General features: G+C 43.8%; 1 protein-coding gene across 7 annotated transcripts in view; it reads left to right on the top strand.

Annotated features, from left to right (window-relative positions):
- LOC119007089 (mucin-1-like) overlaps window positions 1–20,033 on the top strand; it is a 97,967-nt gene extending 77,934 nt beyond the window's left edge. Inside the window, exons 4-6 of one of the 7 annotated variants that reach the window (XR_005071002.1) lie at window positions 839–989; window positions 5,909–6,065; window positions 6,172–8,935. Coding sequence is in view for 1 of the 7 variants with exons in the window: in XM_037076455.1 (XP_036932350.1) it covers window positions 839–989; window positions 13,172–13,695; window positions 13,778–13,784 (682 nt within the window). In the remaining 6 variants the exon portion in view is untranslated. The other 6 variants (XM_037076455.1, XR_005071004.1, XR_005071005.1 and 3 more) reach the window with 6 other exon arrangements.
- The last annotated feature ends 333 nt before the right edge of the window (window positions 20,034–20,366 follow it).

Raw genomic sequence — 20,366 nt, 5'->3', positions numbered from 1 at the left:
TTCCTGTCGCCACACAGTACATCACATTCTGCCTCTCTGGCACTTTTCCGATGCTACTTACAGTTACAAACTGTTGTTTTTCTGGGAAGCGACATGATAACTTGTGGTTCAGAGCTTCAGTGTTGCAGAAAGTAACTGAAACGTCCCTTCATTCTTCAGGTAATCAGCCCATCAGCTCAGACTCAAACTACACAACTGGCAACAACACAAGGACAGATACTCTGGTTCATTCATGCTCACCTCGCTGGAATTTGTATTCTTACTTGTTTCTGTGTGTTTCCTGCTTCTGACTTGTGCTTAAGTGCTGGTTTGCTCGCACGAAATGTTGCATAACTGCAGTTTCTACTTTTGTTCCTTGTCTTTTTTTTTCCTGCTCTCAGTCATTTTCCCGTCTCTGAATCTGTTTATCGAAGTATTTCTCTCTGGATGATTTACCTGTTTTCAGTCGTTTCTAAAGTTTGGTTGGTGTCTTATAGTGATGACCTGCAAATGAGTCTCAATCTTTCTCTGGAATATTTGAGCTGGTGTTGCTTTGAGTGTTGTCAGTTTGTAAAGCAGTTTTTGCTCATAATGGATTTAAAACTGCTTGATTTGTAAAATTATAAAGTTATAATCATCATTTTTGTCAATCACGAGCCTCATACCACATCTTTCCATCCTTTGTATGTTACTTTGCCCCTGTCATGCATTTCAAGTTCTCAATTTTTGATAACTTTTCGTCCAATTAATCCTTGTGTTGAATGTCAAAGGAAGTGATTAATTTAAGAAAAGGGCTGCAAGGTAAACACACAGACCTCTTCAGCTCACAGCTGTGTATCTGCTCCTTCATACATATCAGGTTTGGACGACGGACTTGGTTTCAGCGAGGCTGCTCACAGACGGACGTCCGGCCCGTCATCTCTCTGAGACACTCTGGTCACACAAAGCTCCAGAGGAAAAGAAGACGAGCACCAGCCGGCAGGTCGGGAGGGACTGCAGCAGGTGAACAGGTCAGTGTGTTTACTGGGGAAACTACATGTATGAGCACTGAGCCAGAAATGTCTTGCTACTGTACCAGGCAGAGTGTTTCCAGATGTTTCTGTCTGGGTTGGTGGACTCGAGCTTATTGTGTAAAAAACGCTCATCACAGAGTTCCAAAGTCTGAAGTGACTTATTTAATTTACTTCTTACATCCAACAAACAGTCCAAATCTCAAAGACTCGCCATTTACTGAAATGAAAGACGAGGAAATGCAGCAAATCCTGAAAATTAAGAAGCTGGAACCAGCAAATGATCAACATTTTTGCTGATGAAGTAACCGAAGCAATGTATTGATTTTCACAATGGTTTTCTTTTGAATGAGTTGTTGATTAACCAGCTAGTAACTCCAGTTTGTTGTGGCCTTGTTTGGAAAGGGAGATTCTCCACTTGGGCCCAGAAACCTGATCAGATTCTGGGCCTGAAGTTAATTAACAGGCACCAGCAGATACACAGAGTTGCTCTGAACATGGACAGTCTGATTCCAAGAGTCTGTTCAAAGACTTTCTGTGGTCACTTAGAAACTCAGACTGACTGCCGAGTGTTTAATATCGGCGCCGTCTAATCTAAGAGACACAAAGGACGCCAGCTTCAATGCTTCAATTATTCACCCAAACAAGACACGACGGGCTGAGACACAACTTTCATGCTTCTCTGTGTCTTTTGATTAGTTCACACTCTCACCATATCGACACATACAAATAATCAGCACTGACACAGTTTAATCCGTCCACATGATGAACATCAAGCGATCATCCTGCTGGATTTGATCTTAACAAACCAAACTAGACGGCAGCGAAACAAAGTCAGTCTTTGTTTCTGTGTTCATCTACAAGCAAAGTAAACCAGAGAATGAATCACTTTGGCTTCCTTCATTCAGGATTTTAGATTGTTCCTCAAATGTAACAACAAGTATTGTTGGAAGATGAACTTGAGGATCAGTGCTGCAGTTCAGGTACTGAGAATATCACTGAAAACCTTCCATCAGACATCCAGCCCTGTGTCCAATGCACTGATCTGGTTTCTCTCTGCGCTCAGCACGACAGCACAAATCATTTTTACCAGGTGGACAAACAACTGGTCCGAACACTCGCTGCCCCGCAGGCAGAACAAACCACACAAACAAATAAAGACAGGATACGCCACAAAATATGAGCAGAACCAGGACATTAAATCCCACATGATGAAATACACACAACAAGCAGCCTTCAGCGGTGGAAAGTAACCAGGTACATTTATTATCCAGGCAAAAGTTGAAGCACTCCATTTTATGCTACTGTAGATTCTACTCCAATAGATATTTATGGCAAATAATGTACTTTTTACCCCACTACATTGATCTGACAGCTTTATTTACTAGTTGTATTTCAGATTAGAATATGTTTTACTGTTCCTGCCCACTGAAAACTGCTGTTTCTGGTGTTGTACATATTTGTTGATGATGATGATTTAATCCGTCTCCAGTACACTGTAGCTCTGTTAAACAAATCCTGGTGTTATGTGTGGTGTTTCACTTCCATGTCACTATATTTATACTTTTATAAGTATGTATGTCCTTGACTGTGGTTGGTTGTTGTTTTGCTGTATGTTCCCAGATCGTCCCGGCTCATGTGAAGTACCGGACTGTAGAGTTCTTTAAAGGGCGGGTTTCTTTGGTAAATTTCAAGGAACATTCAGGACGTTCTGGAAACGTTTAGGGGACGACTATTATAAAACGTTCCCTGTCGGTCTCTTCCCTTGCTTTGGAAACATCCTGTAATGTTCCCATAATGTCCTCAGACACGATGCAGAGTTCTTTACAGGTTGGAGGGATTTTATTATATGACCAACTTAAACCCACACAGGAACGTAACGACCTCCTGAAGTCACGTGGAGAACTTTGAACTGCAGCACCTTCATAACCAACCTAACCTAACCTACGTAACATGTAGCTCCACATTTTGTGATTTTTATCTTTTTTAATAAAGGATGAAGTCTTTTGTGTTAAGACAAGATAAATAATCCCTCTTGGATCAGCTGGAAAATGTGTCATCACAGAGCTGAAAACAGGGTTTCGATGTCGATCATCTAGAATATGATGCACTGCTGCAGATTGAACTACCCGACAGTATATAAAGTAGTAAATGAACTAAAATACAGCAAACATACTCATGCAGCATATTAACCCCAAAACATCGGACTGAATGGTGAAACACTGATGGGGAACATTTTGCTGCAGTATTCTCACAGTGTGGTATCAGTTCTGTAACTTGTAACAGCTTTTGTTGGTGTTGGTTGATCATTATCCACTTTTGATTGTCGTTGACGTGCTGTTACATTTTTAAAGGAGAGACAAATTAGTAAAAAGGGACAAAAGTGAGTAACAGGAACTTGAAGGCGCTGTGAATGTCTGAACAGACTAAGAGAGATCAGAAACGACACGCAGAAGAAAACGATGGCAGCATGAAGCCATGGAGGAATATTGTGTTAATGCCAAGAGTCCCTGAGGGGGACGGAGGGGGGATACGGGGTACAAGAGAGGACAGGATCAGCAGAGTGCACGTGAGACTGCGTGGGGTGCGCTTAGAGATGATGAACACGCTCGCAGGCAATAATCTATAAGCTGCGTGAGCAGGGAAGTGAACCGCGTGAGCATGTGAGCCTGACGACCGTGCTCGCAAAGCCGAGTCCTCCCGGGACGGAGGAGAAGCTGATGGATGCACGTGAGGTGGACTTTATGTGTGTGTGAAGGAAAGGAAAAGATATGAGAGAGGAGAAGAGGAAATTACAGTTCCTCTCGACTTCCTGCGGGGAATGAAATGGGAAAGATTAAGGCTCACAACGTATTTTTAAACCTTTATCTGGAGATTACGAGCTTCATTTAGAGGTAATCCATCAGGAGAAAACAAAAAGGTTTCCTCTGTTAAACGTGTTAATCAGAGAGTGTCGTGCCAACATGTGTGGTTATCTGCACAAGTGTGGCATCTGATTCAAGCTGAAAAGGTCAGATCGAAGTCCTAATGATCAATACTGTGAGATAATATTCAGATCCATCCTCCTTATTTTAAACTAGCTCGAGAATACTGGGGAGATCCTGCTGAGATCATTAACCAGACAAGACATTTTGATCTGGAGAAATAAAAAGTCGGTTTCTCATTATGTCGTTTTTTTTTTCCTCTCTCTGGGGATAACGAGATAATTAACTCATGATCTCCAGATAATGGCAATTTAAAAAAATAAACGGCAGGGAAACTGTTTTAACTGTGCTCTCCCTGCAATGACAAGTCAAAATGTCTGCAGTGAAGAGAGTCTATTCAACTAATTCAGACCAAATCCATGTCATGAAGTCAGTTCACCCACAGATAAAATGTTCATCTTGGCGTTTCATGATTGCACAGACGGGCTGATGCTCTTCTCCTCTGATACAAGCCGACAGCTCTGATGAGGACTTGGACAACTTGGCAGAAGCAGAAGCAAACATTTGGTGCTGTAACATTCAAAGTGATGTTCTGGTAAATGAGAAGGTGTATAAAGTAAAAAAGCTCCAGGCTGTAATCTGTGTGTTTGCGTCAGAGACTTCTTCCTCTTGTGTAAGGAAAAAAAAAAAAAAAACGCCTCAGGAAATAACAGAGTGGATAATTACCTCCTGAGACAACGAGTGCCTTTTTTTGTTTGGAAAATGTCTACAAAGAAAAGGCGCTGGCACACAAACTCAGGCGTACACAACTGGCAGCTCGGAGTCATCGAGAAACAAAACCAGCACAGAGTTCCTCACCACAGACCGGCGGTTAGAGGTGAAATGTTGGTCTGCAGGCGTCTCATTGTGAACTTTATAAAGGTTTGGTAACTTGGAGGATGTGGAGACATTACACCAACAGTTTAGTGACATTATTCTTTTATTGTAATGCTAAAAAAAGTCATCGTCATCATTGCATGGTTGCCTCTGGCACCAGTGTATGAATGTGTGTGAATGGATGAACCGTAATTTTGTCAGCAGGACGAGAAAAGTTCTGTTTTTCATTCTCGCAGGTTTTTTTAGCTTTGGAATTAGCTGCTAGCAGAGCGATGTCGCTAACACTGTCGTTCAGGACACCACAGGAAAACATTTGGAAGAATGGAAAGTACAAATACAAATATTATGATAATTATTATTCCTTTAATATCTATAATGACCTTTACAATCGTTATGATATTGACTTTGCTTTTGTTCTGTTTAGATAAACAGAGATGGAGTGTAGCTCCCACTGTACAGACGAGCCTGTACAAGGACTCACACACACACCTGCTGTTGTTAAAATGATGAGCACCTTCACACACCTTTATAGACCTTTTAATAGCATGTTGCTCTCAGACAAATCGTAAATGCGATGCAGCACGCTAATGATTTTTCACCTGCGCTCTCAGATGTTCCTACATGTTCAGGAATCTCCACCTACAGCGACAAACAATGCAGCTTCTGCAAAGTGAGAATCAGGATAATCACTGTCATCGCCTCTGTAATGTCACATTTCCTCTCTCTGACTGCTGGGTGGATATTTTCTGTTGCAAAACAAACATCTGAGTCGCTTTTTGCATTGGAGGCTCCGTGCAAACGTCTCTGTTTCCCTGAAGTGAAGTGAAGTGAGGCTCGTCCTGCGCTCAGTCCGACTCTCCCAACATCCAGCTTCCATATTCTGGGTTTTTATTTGATTTTGTGCATTAATACGATGACACATTCTTCAAATCTAAGTTGTTTTTTTTTTTAGTCATTTATTTGTATATGAAGACATTCTGAGTCTTCACCGGATGGTTCTTGTTTCTCCCAAGTGAATTCTGCCAATGATCAGCAGTTTTACTGGCAACGATACGAATGACTGTAATAAACAGAGAAGAAGAAGTAGAGGTCTCACACAAAACTTCTTCTTCTTCTCAGTGGAAACGTGATCAGTCGGGTGGATTAATGAAGTCAGAACTCATCTTCCATCTTCCACTCAGCACATCGACTCTGCATCATCGTTTCCAAAGATTGATTTCTGCCCGACGAGACGTAAACACTGAAATGTCTTCACCCTGGAAAGAGTTTCCAAAAGGTCTGTTTTCAATAACCAAAGTGCCATTTAAGTGTGACTGAAAGGCCAAAATACATTTTAAAGAAAGACTGTCCGACAAACTTGAATGTCTTTTCTCTCAAAATAGATTTAAAATAAACAGAAAATACCACAGAGAGAAAAAAATCATCACAATCTCAAATCATACTGAAAGAAACTGGATGTACCGCTGTGACGGGAACAGCAAAGTAGTCGTCTCCTCATCAGAAAGTCCACCCATGCTGCAGCTCCCCGAGGCGACTCGAGGAAAATCACATCAGGTCCCGTCTGGCTCCAGCAGCGGCCCGTGGTGCCCTTCCACGGGACGGCGGTCCAGAATGGATCGAGCTGTCTCCCCGCTACCTGCCGACTGCTTTCACCTTGTCTTTGTCTCCCCGGAGGCAGCGGCGGTGTCAGAGGAATTAGGTAGTGATGCATCTACCGCGCCTGCTGTCAGGATTCATGGAGCTCGACACACTCGGAAAATGTGTCACTGCTGGCTTCTGCCATGTGCTCATCAAGAGGAGGAACGAGCCATGCGTCACATCGTCACATTTATTCTCACACAACCAGAGAAAAGTCAACTTTCTCTTGGCTTCACAAACGTAAACCTTCACTAACTGGTGAACGCAGAAAGCTGGAAGTAGTTTGATTACGGCAGCGTCCGATTATGAAAGTGAGGTTCTGAGGACACGCTCCGGTTCTGGTTCCACTCTGATCTCCTGACCTCTGTGGGCTGAATCTGGACGTATCTGGTATTTCACGTCCCACCCGCCCGTAAAACTGTCAACTTCAAGGATTCCCGGCATGCTTTCTGTCTGGTTTAGTCAGAACCACATGCTCTCGTGGGTTGACTTCCCCAACTTCCTTCCCTCAGTCAATTCCTCGACTGTCTACATGCAAATATGTTGCGAGGATGATGACAGAGATACGACAGCGACTCACTGGACTTCCATGAAACCCACTCAGACTCACAGAGCGGCTAAAAGTGTCATGAACAGCTATGCGTGCCGAGTGGGCGCAGACCGACTCTGAAGTACGTCAATCGTTTCACAGAGTCGTCGCGGGTGGAGAAGAAACGGAGGCTTTGTTCAACGTCGAATTGTCTTCTGTCCAGCGTGGAGCCACATGAAAGCACCGCAGTGACTCAGATTCAATAGAGACTCACATTCAGTCATCGCAGCAGCAGAAGAAGAAACTGAGTCAACACAGAAGCTCAGTCTATTGTACTCTTCTTCTCAGTCTTCCTCCCGTGACTCATGAACAAACATGATTGTGAACGTCAGCGGGGGGCAAAAGTTTAGATTTGTTGGTGAAGCTTTCCTGCATCTAATACGCAGCCGAGCATCTCATTCCTTGTTTCTCTCCCTCCAGTGCCGCCCACAGTCGTCTGTATTCAGGGTGACTCACACATATAAAGACTGAACCTACAGATTTCCTCTGGTCAACATGCCGTCCCTCTCCGTCCCCGTCTGAGATCACTGATAGACTCACTGCTGTCTGGAGACTTTTTACATTTTGACCGAGCGTCTCTTCTCCTTCTTTCCACTCGCACGTCCTGCAAGTCACCCGTCATGTTACTCAGCCGATCAGCTCGGTGTGTTGAGTGAACCGCTGTGATTCCAGATAGATGAGAGACAGAACAAGAGACTGTCAGAGAAATTAGGCAGTGAAAACAGAGCTTTTTATCAGGAATGGATGTTACGTCTTACAGTCTTATGTTCTCCCCACGGGCAGCTCAAAATCAGTCTGTTTCCAATCTGAAATCTGAACTGAGGGCACGAGAAAGAGAAAAAGAAGGCAGAAGTTTGGCTGCAGTTTGCACAAAGGTCCAACTGATATGGCTTCTTCAGGGCCGACGCCATGTGATTCTGATTATTAGAAATCAAACTGAAAAGAAAAGTGATATTTGGGACCGAAGAATTAAACTCTTCTTGTCAAAATTTCAAACAACCAGTGATGGAATGAACTTAAGTTCAGTTTATGCAAGTCCTGTCACCGATCAGGTGTAGTTGTGGGCGGGACATTGTGTTGTATGCAGCACATGTTTATTTTATCAGCATTCTGACAGAAAAATCACTGATAGCAATTATCAGAAAAATACTTAAGACGGTCCTGATGATCGTTCTGCCTTAGTTTGTGCCTCTGAATATCATCTCAGAGTGACTCAGGACGTCTCCAGGCCTGTTTGTGGCGACCAGATCAGGTCATTAGCGCCGAAGTTGAAAACTGAACCTTAAGAAACAGAAAGGAACAGCATAACCGTGGTTTGCAGAGTCAAACCTGCCAGTTCTTATTCTGTGTTTTGTGTTTGTTAAAACTGAAGCTCGTGTTTCTTTACAGTGAGCATCGCAGCCACGGAGTCTCTGGTGTTTCTGTGGACTTTGTATTTCAGAAAGTCAATCAAACAGTGCCGACGGTGGAGACACGTGTGATCATTCTCTCTCTTTTACACAACCAGCCCTCCTGAATGGAAGTCCGTTATGGAGACGATGCATTCATTTCCCTGGAGGAAATAATAAAGTGTGTAGGAGAGAGAGAGAGCAGAGTGTCTCCTCACACACATCCATCTGTGTGTGACTGCCGTCAGCACTATAAGGCCAGTGGACATCTGCTTGGCCCGTGTTTGCAATCCCAAGTAGCCTGAGCCCAGCAGCGACATAATGAGGGTACAAAGCAGCTGGTCTCTCCCCGTGTCGATGTGAGAGTGCATCTTAAAATGTGGACACAAAGCCGTCATTAGGTGTGTTTGTGTGTGTTCAGCAGATAGTCGGGACACAAAGCAGCCTTTATAAACTCCCTGCTGAGAGGGCTGTCTCAGGACAAAATCTGTGTGTGTGTGTTGTGTGATTGTCACTGTGTGTGTGTGTGTGTGTGTGTGTGTGTGTTGTGTGATTGTCACTGTGTGTGTGTGTGTGTGTGTTGTGTGATTGTCACTGTGTGTGTCGACACTGACCAGCTTCAGTCCTGACAGTGTGTGTGTGTGTGTGTGTGTGTGTGTGTGTGTGTGTGTGTGTGTGTGTGTGTGCACATCTTAGTGTGGGTGTTTATGATCATAGCATGCATAGCTGTGTGTCTGTATGCTTCAGTGCACCTTTCTACATGTTGCATTTGTGTGTGCGCGTGTGTATGTGTGTGTGTGCGTGTGTGTGTGTGTGTGTGTGCGCGCGCGCGCTCGTGCGTGTGTGTGAGCGTGTGTGTGTCTTAGGACTCAGCGTCTCATTCACAAATAGTTTCCACCGTTGGTCAATAGCAGTTGCTTGGATGCCAGTCCAGTTTGTGTGCCAGTGGACACACACACGCACACACACGCACACACACATACACACACTCTCTCTCTCTTGCACACACGCACACACACAGCTGAAGGTGATTGTGTTAATGCCAAAGCAGAAATCTCAGCGCAGCATGTTGCAAAAGCAAAGTTTGTTTCATGTGTGTACGCACATGCTCGTCTGTCTGTGTTTGTATAACTATGCAAGACTTCTGTGTGTGTGTGTGTGTGTGTGTGTGTGTGTGTGTGTGTGTGTGTGTGTGTTTGATATTCAAATTCAGCTCCTTGCTCTGGGTCAGAGGGAGGTGAGTGTGTGTGTCTCTTTCGTAACATCCCTCCGTCACTTCAGCACAGACGGACCAACTTTCCTTTGCAGCAGTTCATGACCATCTAAAATTCACACATGTTGTAAAATCTGATTGTTGTTGTGATTGACAGGCAGCAGTTCCCACATATACACTTTACTTACTTACTGCGCAGGTATATTAACAACCGCCCGAGTGCATCTGAGGACCCGTTTTAGCATTTTCTATCAAAATTTTTTTATTATTTGTCTGAGAGAACGATGCCAAACCAGTGGACCATCTCCTCGAGGTGTGAATCTTCACTGGCCTCAGGATTCGATCTGGTTTCACGGCTACTTTTCATCATTGATACGTGCAGAAAGATAATTCTAAATTCCTTTTTTATCCAGAAAGTTCCTCCAGCAGGTCAGGACCAATCAGCTGTTTTTGCTGTATTGTTCATGGCTGCAGACGACTAACGTGGTTAGTTATCGTTAACTGATATCTCCAAACAAAAGCCACACAAGCCTCATGTCCACCCACAGTTCAGTGCAACGACAACTTTATTAAAAATGAACAGTCAACGCAGGCTGCAGACTCTCAGTTTCAGTAAAAAAGCATGAAGTGCAACAAATAAAGATGCATTTAACATTTTGAAATACATAATACATATGGAGTATTATCAGAGTTCAGCCTGTAATCTAGATTTCTGGAGGGTTCCTCCTCCTCCTCCCCTGCCTGTCCCGCTTTCCTGGCCTGTGTGAACCAGTTCATTCATGTCCGAGTGTGTTTGTGTGAATGGAGGAAGGTGAATGAGTGTGTGTGTGAAAACAGATACTGTTGTTCCGCCTGTCGCTGCAGGTTGTAGCTGCAGCTCGGCGGCTCGGTGTTGTTTGTGGCGCTCCCTCTGTCTTCACCTCCGCCGGCCGTTATTGTGCGTCTGTCTCGCTGAGTCGAGGTCGTGAGTAGATGACGGAGTTGATCACTTGCTGCCGTGTGAGTTGGAAAACTATCGTATCACAGCGACAGGAAGTCTCAGGTGTCAGTGTGTGTATTTCCATGCGTTACCTGCACATGTATGTGTGCGACACACGTGATGAATAGTGAGTGATGTCATTCTGAAGCGTGACTTACATATTGAAAGGTCACCATGGAAAGAGTTAACGGGGGGAAACTAATACATAATTAACCTCCCTCATTAATATCTGATGAGCACAATGCAAAGCTGACGGATGTCATTCAGCCGAAGAACTCAGACATCTAGCACAGATAATCAGATCAACACAAGACGTTCTGTGGCACACGTGAAACAGCAAAGTTTCTAAAAGTCTTTGGTTTGATATATTCAGCTCAAAGGTACAAAAACAGCTTGAGGGAAAAAACTGTTAAACGTGTTCTGCTTACTGTTGTTCTTTTGTCTCATGTGATGAAGTATGGAGTCACGACATCTCTGGAAGATAAACAAGTGACTGGATCTTCAGTTGTTTTCAGGATGAAACAACTTCCGCAAAAGACTCAAAACTCATTTGTTCAGACTTCACCTCGACCCTGCACCCTAACCGTCAGCCTTTTCACACAGTCAGATATTTCCCTGCGCAGTCGACTCGCAGTACATCAGAGAGAGAGCGAGTCCTCTCTATACATTCCGTCTCTATGTCCTCATCTGTGCCCTGACATATGTCCTGGAGCTCCAGGATGCGAAGCCTTTCTGTGCACGAGCTCTCAGAACGATCCCTTTACATGACACGTGAATTATTCAGGCGCCCGGTCACGTTTCCACGGGTGTGCGCCTCGTCTCGTGCCAGCGATCGCTTGGTGACCTATATCATGTTCGCAGCCTTTATGTTTACATGTAGGCCGACAGCCAGGACGGAAAATAAATGTGTCACGGTTGAATAGAGGGATAGACGCAGCGTGTTGGATCAGGTTGCACGAGTGTCGACTCTGATCATCATATTGTTGAATGCATGTAACTCCTGCTGTGCATGTTTGTGTGTCTGAGGCCTCTGGACTCGTTTTAACGATGATAATGGTTTTCAGAGGGAATCACTGACAGACAGACAGTCGACTCAAAGCACCTCAAGTTTCTTTCTTGAAAGTTTCAAACGTTTGGCAGTGTAATCTCCACGATGACGCCTGTCATCTCGACTTAACCTAAAGGTCTTATGAGGTGTGTGCAGGTAATATCAGTCAGGAATGTTGAGGACTTTGTGTGAAGTCTGTGAATGACTGGAGGCTGTTAGCGATGCAGCAACAAGCTGCAGAACCACAGCACACATCAGACTGTTGCTCTTTTCTTTTTAAGTGCAACGTGTTTCTTGGTAAAGTCTTTTAAAATGTGTAATTTTAGACTCTCGACACGTCCTCCAACTTATGTGACCTCTTCGGTTTGGTGCGCTAACACTTTAGCATCGCAGCTACAATGATGATTTCAGCTTTCCACCTGAAGAAGTTGATACAGCTGCTGTTTTGACGTTTGTGACGAGCACATCGTGGTTCTTTCCCACTGACTCACAGAGAAAACATGAAATAATGAAGTTTGATTGTATATGATTGAGCAAATTACCGTCTAATCAGCGATAATCATGGTGTTTTGGGGGAAATCGTTTCGTCAGACTTAAGCCAAAGACAGACACAGACGGACAAGTCGACATGATGTTCTTAGAAAACAAAGATTGTTGCTGCTTAACTTAATGCAGGAAAGATTTTTATGGATCCGCAAATGCTTCATCTCTTCCAAACATGTACAAACATGTATCAGCAGAGACCACATTAACTTACTTTCATCAATTTGAGGTAGCGTTTTTTCCACCAGCACGTTGGACAAGCGTGTCATTGGTTTGGTTTAACTTCAAGCAGGTCGCCCAGTCGTGGAAATATAAATCCAGATCAGTAGATGTGATGGAAAAATGGCAAAAGTTGCTGTAAGGCAGAAGTTTGTCGTCATCACACCACTGTAGTCGCTCTGATCCTCCAACAGTCATCAGTGTGCCAGGTTTAAAAAGGTTAAAACACCTAATGCCACTTTTAAAAAGTTCTCATGTGAGCGCAGAGCAGCGTGGAGGAGATGAAAAGATGAAGTGGTGGAAAAAGATTCAGTGTTTATGTTCCATCATGACAGAGGAACATGTTGCAGCTCCGTAGCTTCATTAGCATCAGACTCTCAACCGCTGTTTATTTAGAGAGGAGGTGGCTGGTATAATGCTCTGGCCAGTGTGTGTGTGTGTGTGTGTGTGTGTGTGTGTGTGTGTGTGTGTGTGTGTGTTAATCCCATTGTTAATCTTGTGACACATGCAATCTGGATTCTGCTGCTTCTGCTCTGGTTTCACACATTTACATTTCTGGGTCATTCAGTCCGTCTTCTCTGTTTCTACCTGTCGGTGTTTATTATCTGTCTCCTCCCAGGTGACTTCCTGTTTACCTCCATCTTGATCCCTCTCTGTTTTCTCACTCACTACATTCAAGCAGTCTGCATACTTTGTGTGTTAAATGTATCCACCAGTTGCAGGAGCTTGTCGAGGCCGTTCTTGACAACGCTTCTGTTTCCACAGGCTGCACCTCGACACGTTTCAGCTGCACCTCGACACGTTTCAGCTGCACCTCGACACGTTTCAGCTGCACCTCGACACGTTTCAGCTGCACCTCGACAGGTTTCAGCTGCACCTCGACACGTTTCAGCTGCACCTCGACACGTTTCAGCTGCACCTCGGCACGTTTCAGCTGCACCTCAGAACGTTTCAGCTGCACCTCGGCACGTTTCAGCTGCACCTCAGAATGTTTCAGCTGCACCTCGGCACGGTTCAGCTGCACTTCGACACGTTTCAGCTGCACCTCGGCACGTTTCAGCTGCACCTCGACACGTTTCAGCTGCACCTCGGCACGTTTCAGCTGCACCTCAGAATGTTTCAGCTGCACCTCGGCACGGTTCAGCTGCACCTCGACACGTTTCAGCTGCACCTCGGCACGGTTCAGCAGTGTCCCAGAAGCGTCTCTCTGCTTCACACGTGGCCAAATCTATTTTTGACAGAAGCAGATCGAGCCAGACAGGAAGTCAGACGGCTTCTACTGTGTTCGAGTAGGATGACGTCGTTATCGTTTCGTTATTCATCGGTTTTAAGCGTGATTATTGAAAAAATGTTTCCTTTGTTCTGCTGTAGATCCTGAGTCGGCACTCAGGGTTTTATTTTGGAAATTGCACTTGGATGCACTTTGCTGTTCTACACATAAATCAAAGAATAAACAAACACAATGTGAGCGAGTCGACAACATCTGGCAGGCACGACGCTCCTCACCGGAAACGCTCCCGGTGGGATCTGCAGCGTCGGACTCAGCAGGTAACACAGACGAGCCCGGTGAGTTTCACTTGCTTTGTTCTGGAATTATCTCAACAAATTGTATGAACACTCTTATACAGTGTACAATTAGTTCCACGCTTTGGGAAAGCTTCATCCAGCAGCTGCTTAGTTAAGCCTGAAAGTCTCACTCACACCAACTCTAGAGCTCCGTGAACAGCAGGTTCACAACAAGTAGGAAAACAACACGCTGTGCATTTATATGCCAGATTATTTAATGGTGCAGTAGTGAGATGGAGAGGCTGTTTCCAGTCTTTGTGCTAAGCTACGAGCTAACTGACTGCTGAGACAGCTCACACATCAGCGTGTTCATGTTGATATCATATGAAGTATGAATGACTCATTAGCTGTGTCTCAGTTCAGGGTCTGCGTCCTCTGAAGGACCCGGCCTTTGTGGTCTTTGAAGGCGAGTCCTTCAGAGACCTTGTTAAGCTCGTCAGATTAAATGTGACGGTCCAGCCTTCGGAGCATTTCCTGGTTGCGTCACCAGATTTTTTACCCTTACGTCACGATTTCTGCCACCCAGACCCGTGAAAGTGATGATCTACACCACGCGATGTCGCCGTTTTCTCTCTTTCTACCAAAGAATCTTGGGATATGTGAGGCCACAAAGGATCGTAGCAGCGCATCCTCCAAAAACGGAAAAGAAGGAGCATCTGGAGGAGCTTCAGACTGGGACAACCTTCGCTTGGCGTTGTGACATTATTGGCCTTCAAATGCTCCTCTGAAGGACGCAGAGCCTGAACTGAGACAGAGCAAATATCTGAAGGGAACAATCAATACATACTGTGTCGATCTACACATCCTCTTCATGAGCATCTCTTCATACAGAGCACATTTCATCAAAATGAAATGTGTTGTCTGTGTGTTTTGTTGAGCAGCATGGTTCGTGTTAGGACAGGTTTCTGAGTCTTAACTCGTCTTTCACAGCGCAGGGAACACATGGATAACATCTCTCCTGCATCTGCTCGCTGAAAGCTTCCATCTGCCTTGGCAACAACAGAGACAATCGGTGGGAGGGAGAGACGGGAAGAACGCACACAACGCTACACAAAAGGAAAAATAAAGTTGAAGAATAAAGTGTGGAGGTGTGGGAGAAGACAACAAGAGGAGGTGGAAGAGGAACTGATACACATCAGATCTCACAAGTGTTTTTTTCTGCATTTTTCTGTGGATCTGCACTCAAACGCTGGAGCCTCATCACACAAACACAAACAGGTTATTTCAGCTGCCGTTGTGTCTCTGAGTGAATTCAAACCTTCAGGGCGAGTCGTGACGCTTCCTGTGTGCTGAACTTTCTCACAAACGCAGATCAGATGTCGTTTGGCTCTGATCCGATCACATTCATGAATCAAATCGGTGCGTGCTGTGAGTGTTTACACTTTGCGTGAACTCCGTCTCCACGTAAGACATTAAGATTTATATCACATTATAACAGTTGGGCTGAATGCACTGAGATTACCTTTGACTGTGACGGAGACTTTAAGGAGAACAAACTTCATACCTACATGAACTCTACAGGCAGGACTGAAAGCAGCTGTATGGATTATTCTCCCAGATAAATCGAGGAATTGTTTGTCTATAAAATGCCAGTAATTGTACCAGACACCTTCTTCTGGCCCTCATACGTCATGATGGCACCTGGGCGCTTGTCAATAAAGCAGAACTGGCCCATATCTGCGCCAGATCCTGCCCGCCACAATACGACTGTGGCCCACATTTGGACCCGTTCAGGTTCAATCAGTTCGCTCTTGGCTGACCTGCTGTGGCCTGTTCGTGGCTCAGATCTGACAAACAAGATGCCCGATGATCCTGCACCGTACGTGGGCCAGGAGAACCAATCTGGTATCTGAGAGGTGACGTTTTCAGATTCCTTTTTGTGTCCAATCAGCTGTCCATAAAGCAAAGACTCTTCATTTACAATATGAATGACAAAGAAACACATCAGATCTTTACACTTAATGAACTGGAACCAGCAAATGTTTGACATTTTTCCTCTTTTTTGAGAAAGAGTCACTAGAGGGGTCTGAATAATCATTACATCCAGCGAGAGGCATTCTCACCAACAGCCAGTTTACACAGACTGGAGTGAAACCTTTCAGCTCCATGACGGCTCGGAGGAGGACCGGACACAGAACTGGTCCTCCAGTCATGTTGCTCCAGTATGAAAATCCAGAGAACATCTTCATCTTCTATGGACAGCTCAGGGGTCCAACTGTCCAAGTCTCTGTATTTTTTTCTAGTTATTAATTAGAATCCTGTAGATGATTCAATCGGTACTAGACACCAGCTCCAGATCCAACAATCAGAACAACAGATTTAGTTCACATAACTCTGTTAATAAAACAGCTCAGGATAGATAACTGTTCTGTTTTGATTGTATCTAGGGTGAAAGACTTGTTTCTTTTATTTATCTTGTCTCTTTGTTGGACGTCTCTCTGGAAACTTCACGATTCCCGACAGAAACCTGGAACACATTGAGTCCAAATGATCTGCCAGCAGATGAAAAATGGCCGCTTGGGGTTTATAAAAGATGACTGGGATGGTAAAAATACTGCAGAGTGGGACACTCCTTCATATGTTCCTCTGTGTGTGTGTAAAATGTTAGTGAGCACCTGCTGACTGAGTTATGGAAGCTGACAAATAATACAAACATGTTTTTACTTTATTTGGCAAGAGAAGTTGTTAGATTAATAGAAAATCACAAAAAAATCACAAAAATGGCAACAAAAACTCTTAGGAACTTTAAGTAACCTCGCCCACAGATCCTGTGGTCACTGAAAATGTTATCGGTACGTTTCTGTCAGCTGTTACTGCGACTGATGAATGAACAGCTGATGAACAACCATCCTCACATGGTTAACTGTTAATGTTAGTATTGATATAAACAATATATGTGTGTTGCTGAAACATTGTTTGACACAAAGAGTGTACGAGATTCAACATGTTACAGTTTTTACTCGTTCTGCCAGACTCACCTCACTCTCAGGGCAAACGATGACGGTACAAACAGCACATTTATATATTTCTTTATTCAAACTCTTTTTATGGTTAGTAAACAAGCAAAACTAAAACTTAAAGTTATTTACAGTCTGCAACTCTCCTCTCGTTAGATAGAACTGAAGAATACATTTGGATGAGCGGTGAAACATTTCCAGGAAACTGAATCGAATCCAGTTGCTGATACAGCAATTAGGATTACCACCGAGAACCTTCATCAACATATTTTAAAGGATTTTAATGTAACTGCTTTTTTTTTTATATATATATAATCTTTTTAAAGCATTTTCTCAATAATGCACTGTAGCTTTTTCAATTTAAATATCCTTATTTATTCATGTTGCCACTGTTTTCAGGCTCCATCAGCTGCGTCCAGCGTCACCTAGATATAAGTGGAATGAACTGTCAGTTTTTAGAATCAGCTTTGATATGGTGTAAAAAAAATAAAAAAAAAAAGAATTACATAACATCAACATAAGCCTGGATCAATGTCATAAAGGCCTCAAAATAGGACACGTCCTGGGCCTGAACATATGTTGCCTTCACGGTGAATTTGATGGCAGTCGGAGTCAGAGGAGTGATGACCTCACATCCGTGTCATCAGGGACCCTCTACATGGTCAAACACGAACAGACGTGTGAGTGTGTGAAAGTGTCTTTGAGATCTGAATCGTTGTATAACAGGATTCACCATCATCCACAGATGCAAAGGAAAAGAAATGCGCTTATTTTGTTTCTTGCTTTTGTACAGATCGAACAAACGAGACAAAACGTGTTCACTTCAGAGCTTTAGTTGAATTTACATTCAGATCTTTGACTGTATGAAATAGCGACGGACCTTTAAGGTCTGAAAAGTGAAGCCAATGCTGAAGTGAACATCATTAATTCTACTGACCAGCAGGGGGCAGTACCACTGGTTGCAGAAAAAAGTTTGATAGTTTAAAAGCTCATGAGAAAATGATCTTACTTCTCACCTGATATATAACCTCAGTAAACAGACTCCAAACGAGTTTTTGGTCTCGATCTCTACTTTTACATCTTCTTCACTACAGCATGATGTTCATTTTGTAAATTATGGCTACGTTTAGCGTACAGTAGTCAATACAGGTGATGCTTAAGGGTGTCGCTGGAGACGTAGTCACTTCTGGCCCCAAAAATCTAAGATGGTGACGGCCATGATGACAAAAAATGTCCACAAACAAATCGGCGACATCACAGTTGGTTTGCGGTTTCCGGTTTCCTCCTGTTTACAGTCTTTATGCTAAGCTAAACTAACCGGCTGCTAGCTGTATCAGTATATGATGACCTGGGAATGAGACTCAACAGTCGACCATGTTTCTCCTGGAAGTCACATTTTACTACTTTATTATAAACAACTTTACACAGAGAGAGACTGTACTGATAGAGAACATTAAACCCAAACATCTCCCAAACATTAAAATCTGCTACCTGTCCTGGCCTATGTAATGTATTTCCACAGGTATTTTCAGGAGCTCTCGTGTTGGTCCAGCAGACATCACGTGCACTCACATACTTTTCTACGCAGAAATACGTCCAAACAGACGGACAGCGAGTCTCCCTGCTCAGCACTAATGGCCTGTCTGTTTACAAGCTAACTGACGTGGATGTAAGAGGTTTCAAGTGGGAACCTCCACACACACACACACACACACACACACACACACACACACCGCCCCTCTCTCCTGCTGTAAAAGTATTTACTGCCTGTAGACAAGTCGTATTTATGAAAAGTTTCCCTCGTAGAAGTCACGCAAATCCAAACAAGCTGCGACTGATAACATGTTTGTGTTCTCGGTTCTCTTGGTGTCCCGGCAGGTAACGTCGTGTCACGGCGCCTGTGTGTGATATCCACTCAGACTGTAAAAGGAAGGATGGTCTCTTTCACATGAGCATCAATCCAACAGGAGAATTTTGCAGAGTATCTTTGATGTGAGAGGAAAATAACATGGAAGAACTTTTGAGCTATATCGTGATTCACAGTAAACATCTGGAGTTTTTTAAATCTCCTCAAAAGGACAGACGCTGTTTTATAAGTTATCATGTGGATATAATGATAAAGTGGGTAAAGTATAGTATTGGCCTTTACCAATTAAGTTTGGAAAGTGACATCACTTTACTGTTGTGCAGTGTGTCATATCAATAATTATATAATATCAATAGTAGGATTAACAAAAATGTGAAAAAAAGAAAGAAATCTTGAAATGTTGAAGTGAGAATTAATCCTGGATCCATCTCTTTCTTTCTGTACCAGAAGGTTTTTATCTGTGTTTCATGTGATTCCATTCATTAGTTTTTGTGTGACCGATATATTATCACTAAATTATGAATTTAAAAAAAGGTGGGGGATCTAGCATCCCTTCTTAAGAGAGAGACATATTAAAAATCACGGTGAGTTATGAAGTAATAAGAAATGACCACAGGTGGAGGTAAAATTGCGCCCTGGAGGAAAAAGAGGGAAAGGCCATCCTGTCATCACCGTTCAGCCTGATGGCTGTAAGCTGATGAACACCATGTGAACACCATGTGAACACCATGTGAACACCATGTGAACACCATGTGAACACGGCGGCTTTAACAGAAATTACATCTGTGCCCGGGGCCGTTAACCTCACCCTGCACCCAGCTCACCTGGGAGGAATGTTCCTCTCACACCTGCCTGTACGCACCTTTCTGCACACCTTCTGTCTGTCTGCCGGCTTCTCAGACTCACTACACACAGAATCAGAGATGTTGAACTGTATATGCAGGAATATTCTGGTTCCACTGGTTTATTCAGGGTTCCTGGAAAGTTAAGTTTGAAGGAAGCCGCAGACCTGATAACGCCGCCCAGCATCCCATTGTTGTCAGTAATAACCTCCCAGCATCTGCACACCTGTCTGTGTGTCTGTGCCCCGACATGCCTGCATCACCCAAACACAGACAACAGTCCTTATTTCCTGCAGTTACCTTCAGCACCTGTCTACCTGTCTGTCTGTGGACATGTCTGTGTGCCTGCTGACCTGTCTGCATGCAAATCCTAAAATCTCTCTCTCTCTCTCTCTCTCTCTGTTGGGGGGAACAAATGCTAAACTCATGGACGACACGCAAATGAGAAAGAAGAATGCAAAGTAGGATTCTGCAAAAGATATCCGACGTCCAGCTGAAGGTAAATCAAAACGTGTGTTAAGGCTTCGTTCCACCTAGTTAGTTCAGTTAACAACAGGTTTTATTCACTACTGTAATGTATCTGACTGGAGCTTTAGTGCTTGAAGTGACTGATCTGAAAATCTTCATGATTTATTTTAATACTGTGGAAAACACAACACACAGGTTTGTGTCATGTTACATCTGAGGAGTTTTTGTTTGCTACACCTCCTGCTCTAATCCCAAACTGC

The sequence above is a fragment of the Acanthopagrus latus genome, chromosome 18, assembly GCF_904848185.1.
Source record: "Acanthopagrus latus isolate v.2019 chromosome 18, fAcaLat1.1, whole genome shotgun sequence".
Taxonomy (NCBI): domain Eukaryota; kingdom Metazoa; phylum Chordata; class Actinopteri; order Spariformes; family Sparidae; genus Acanthopagrus; species Acanthopagrus latus.
Note: the sequence above shows the minus strand (reverse complement) of the source record. Positions and strands in the feature narration are given on the sequence as shown.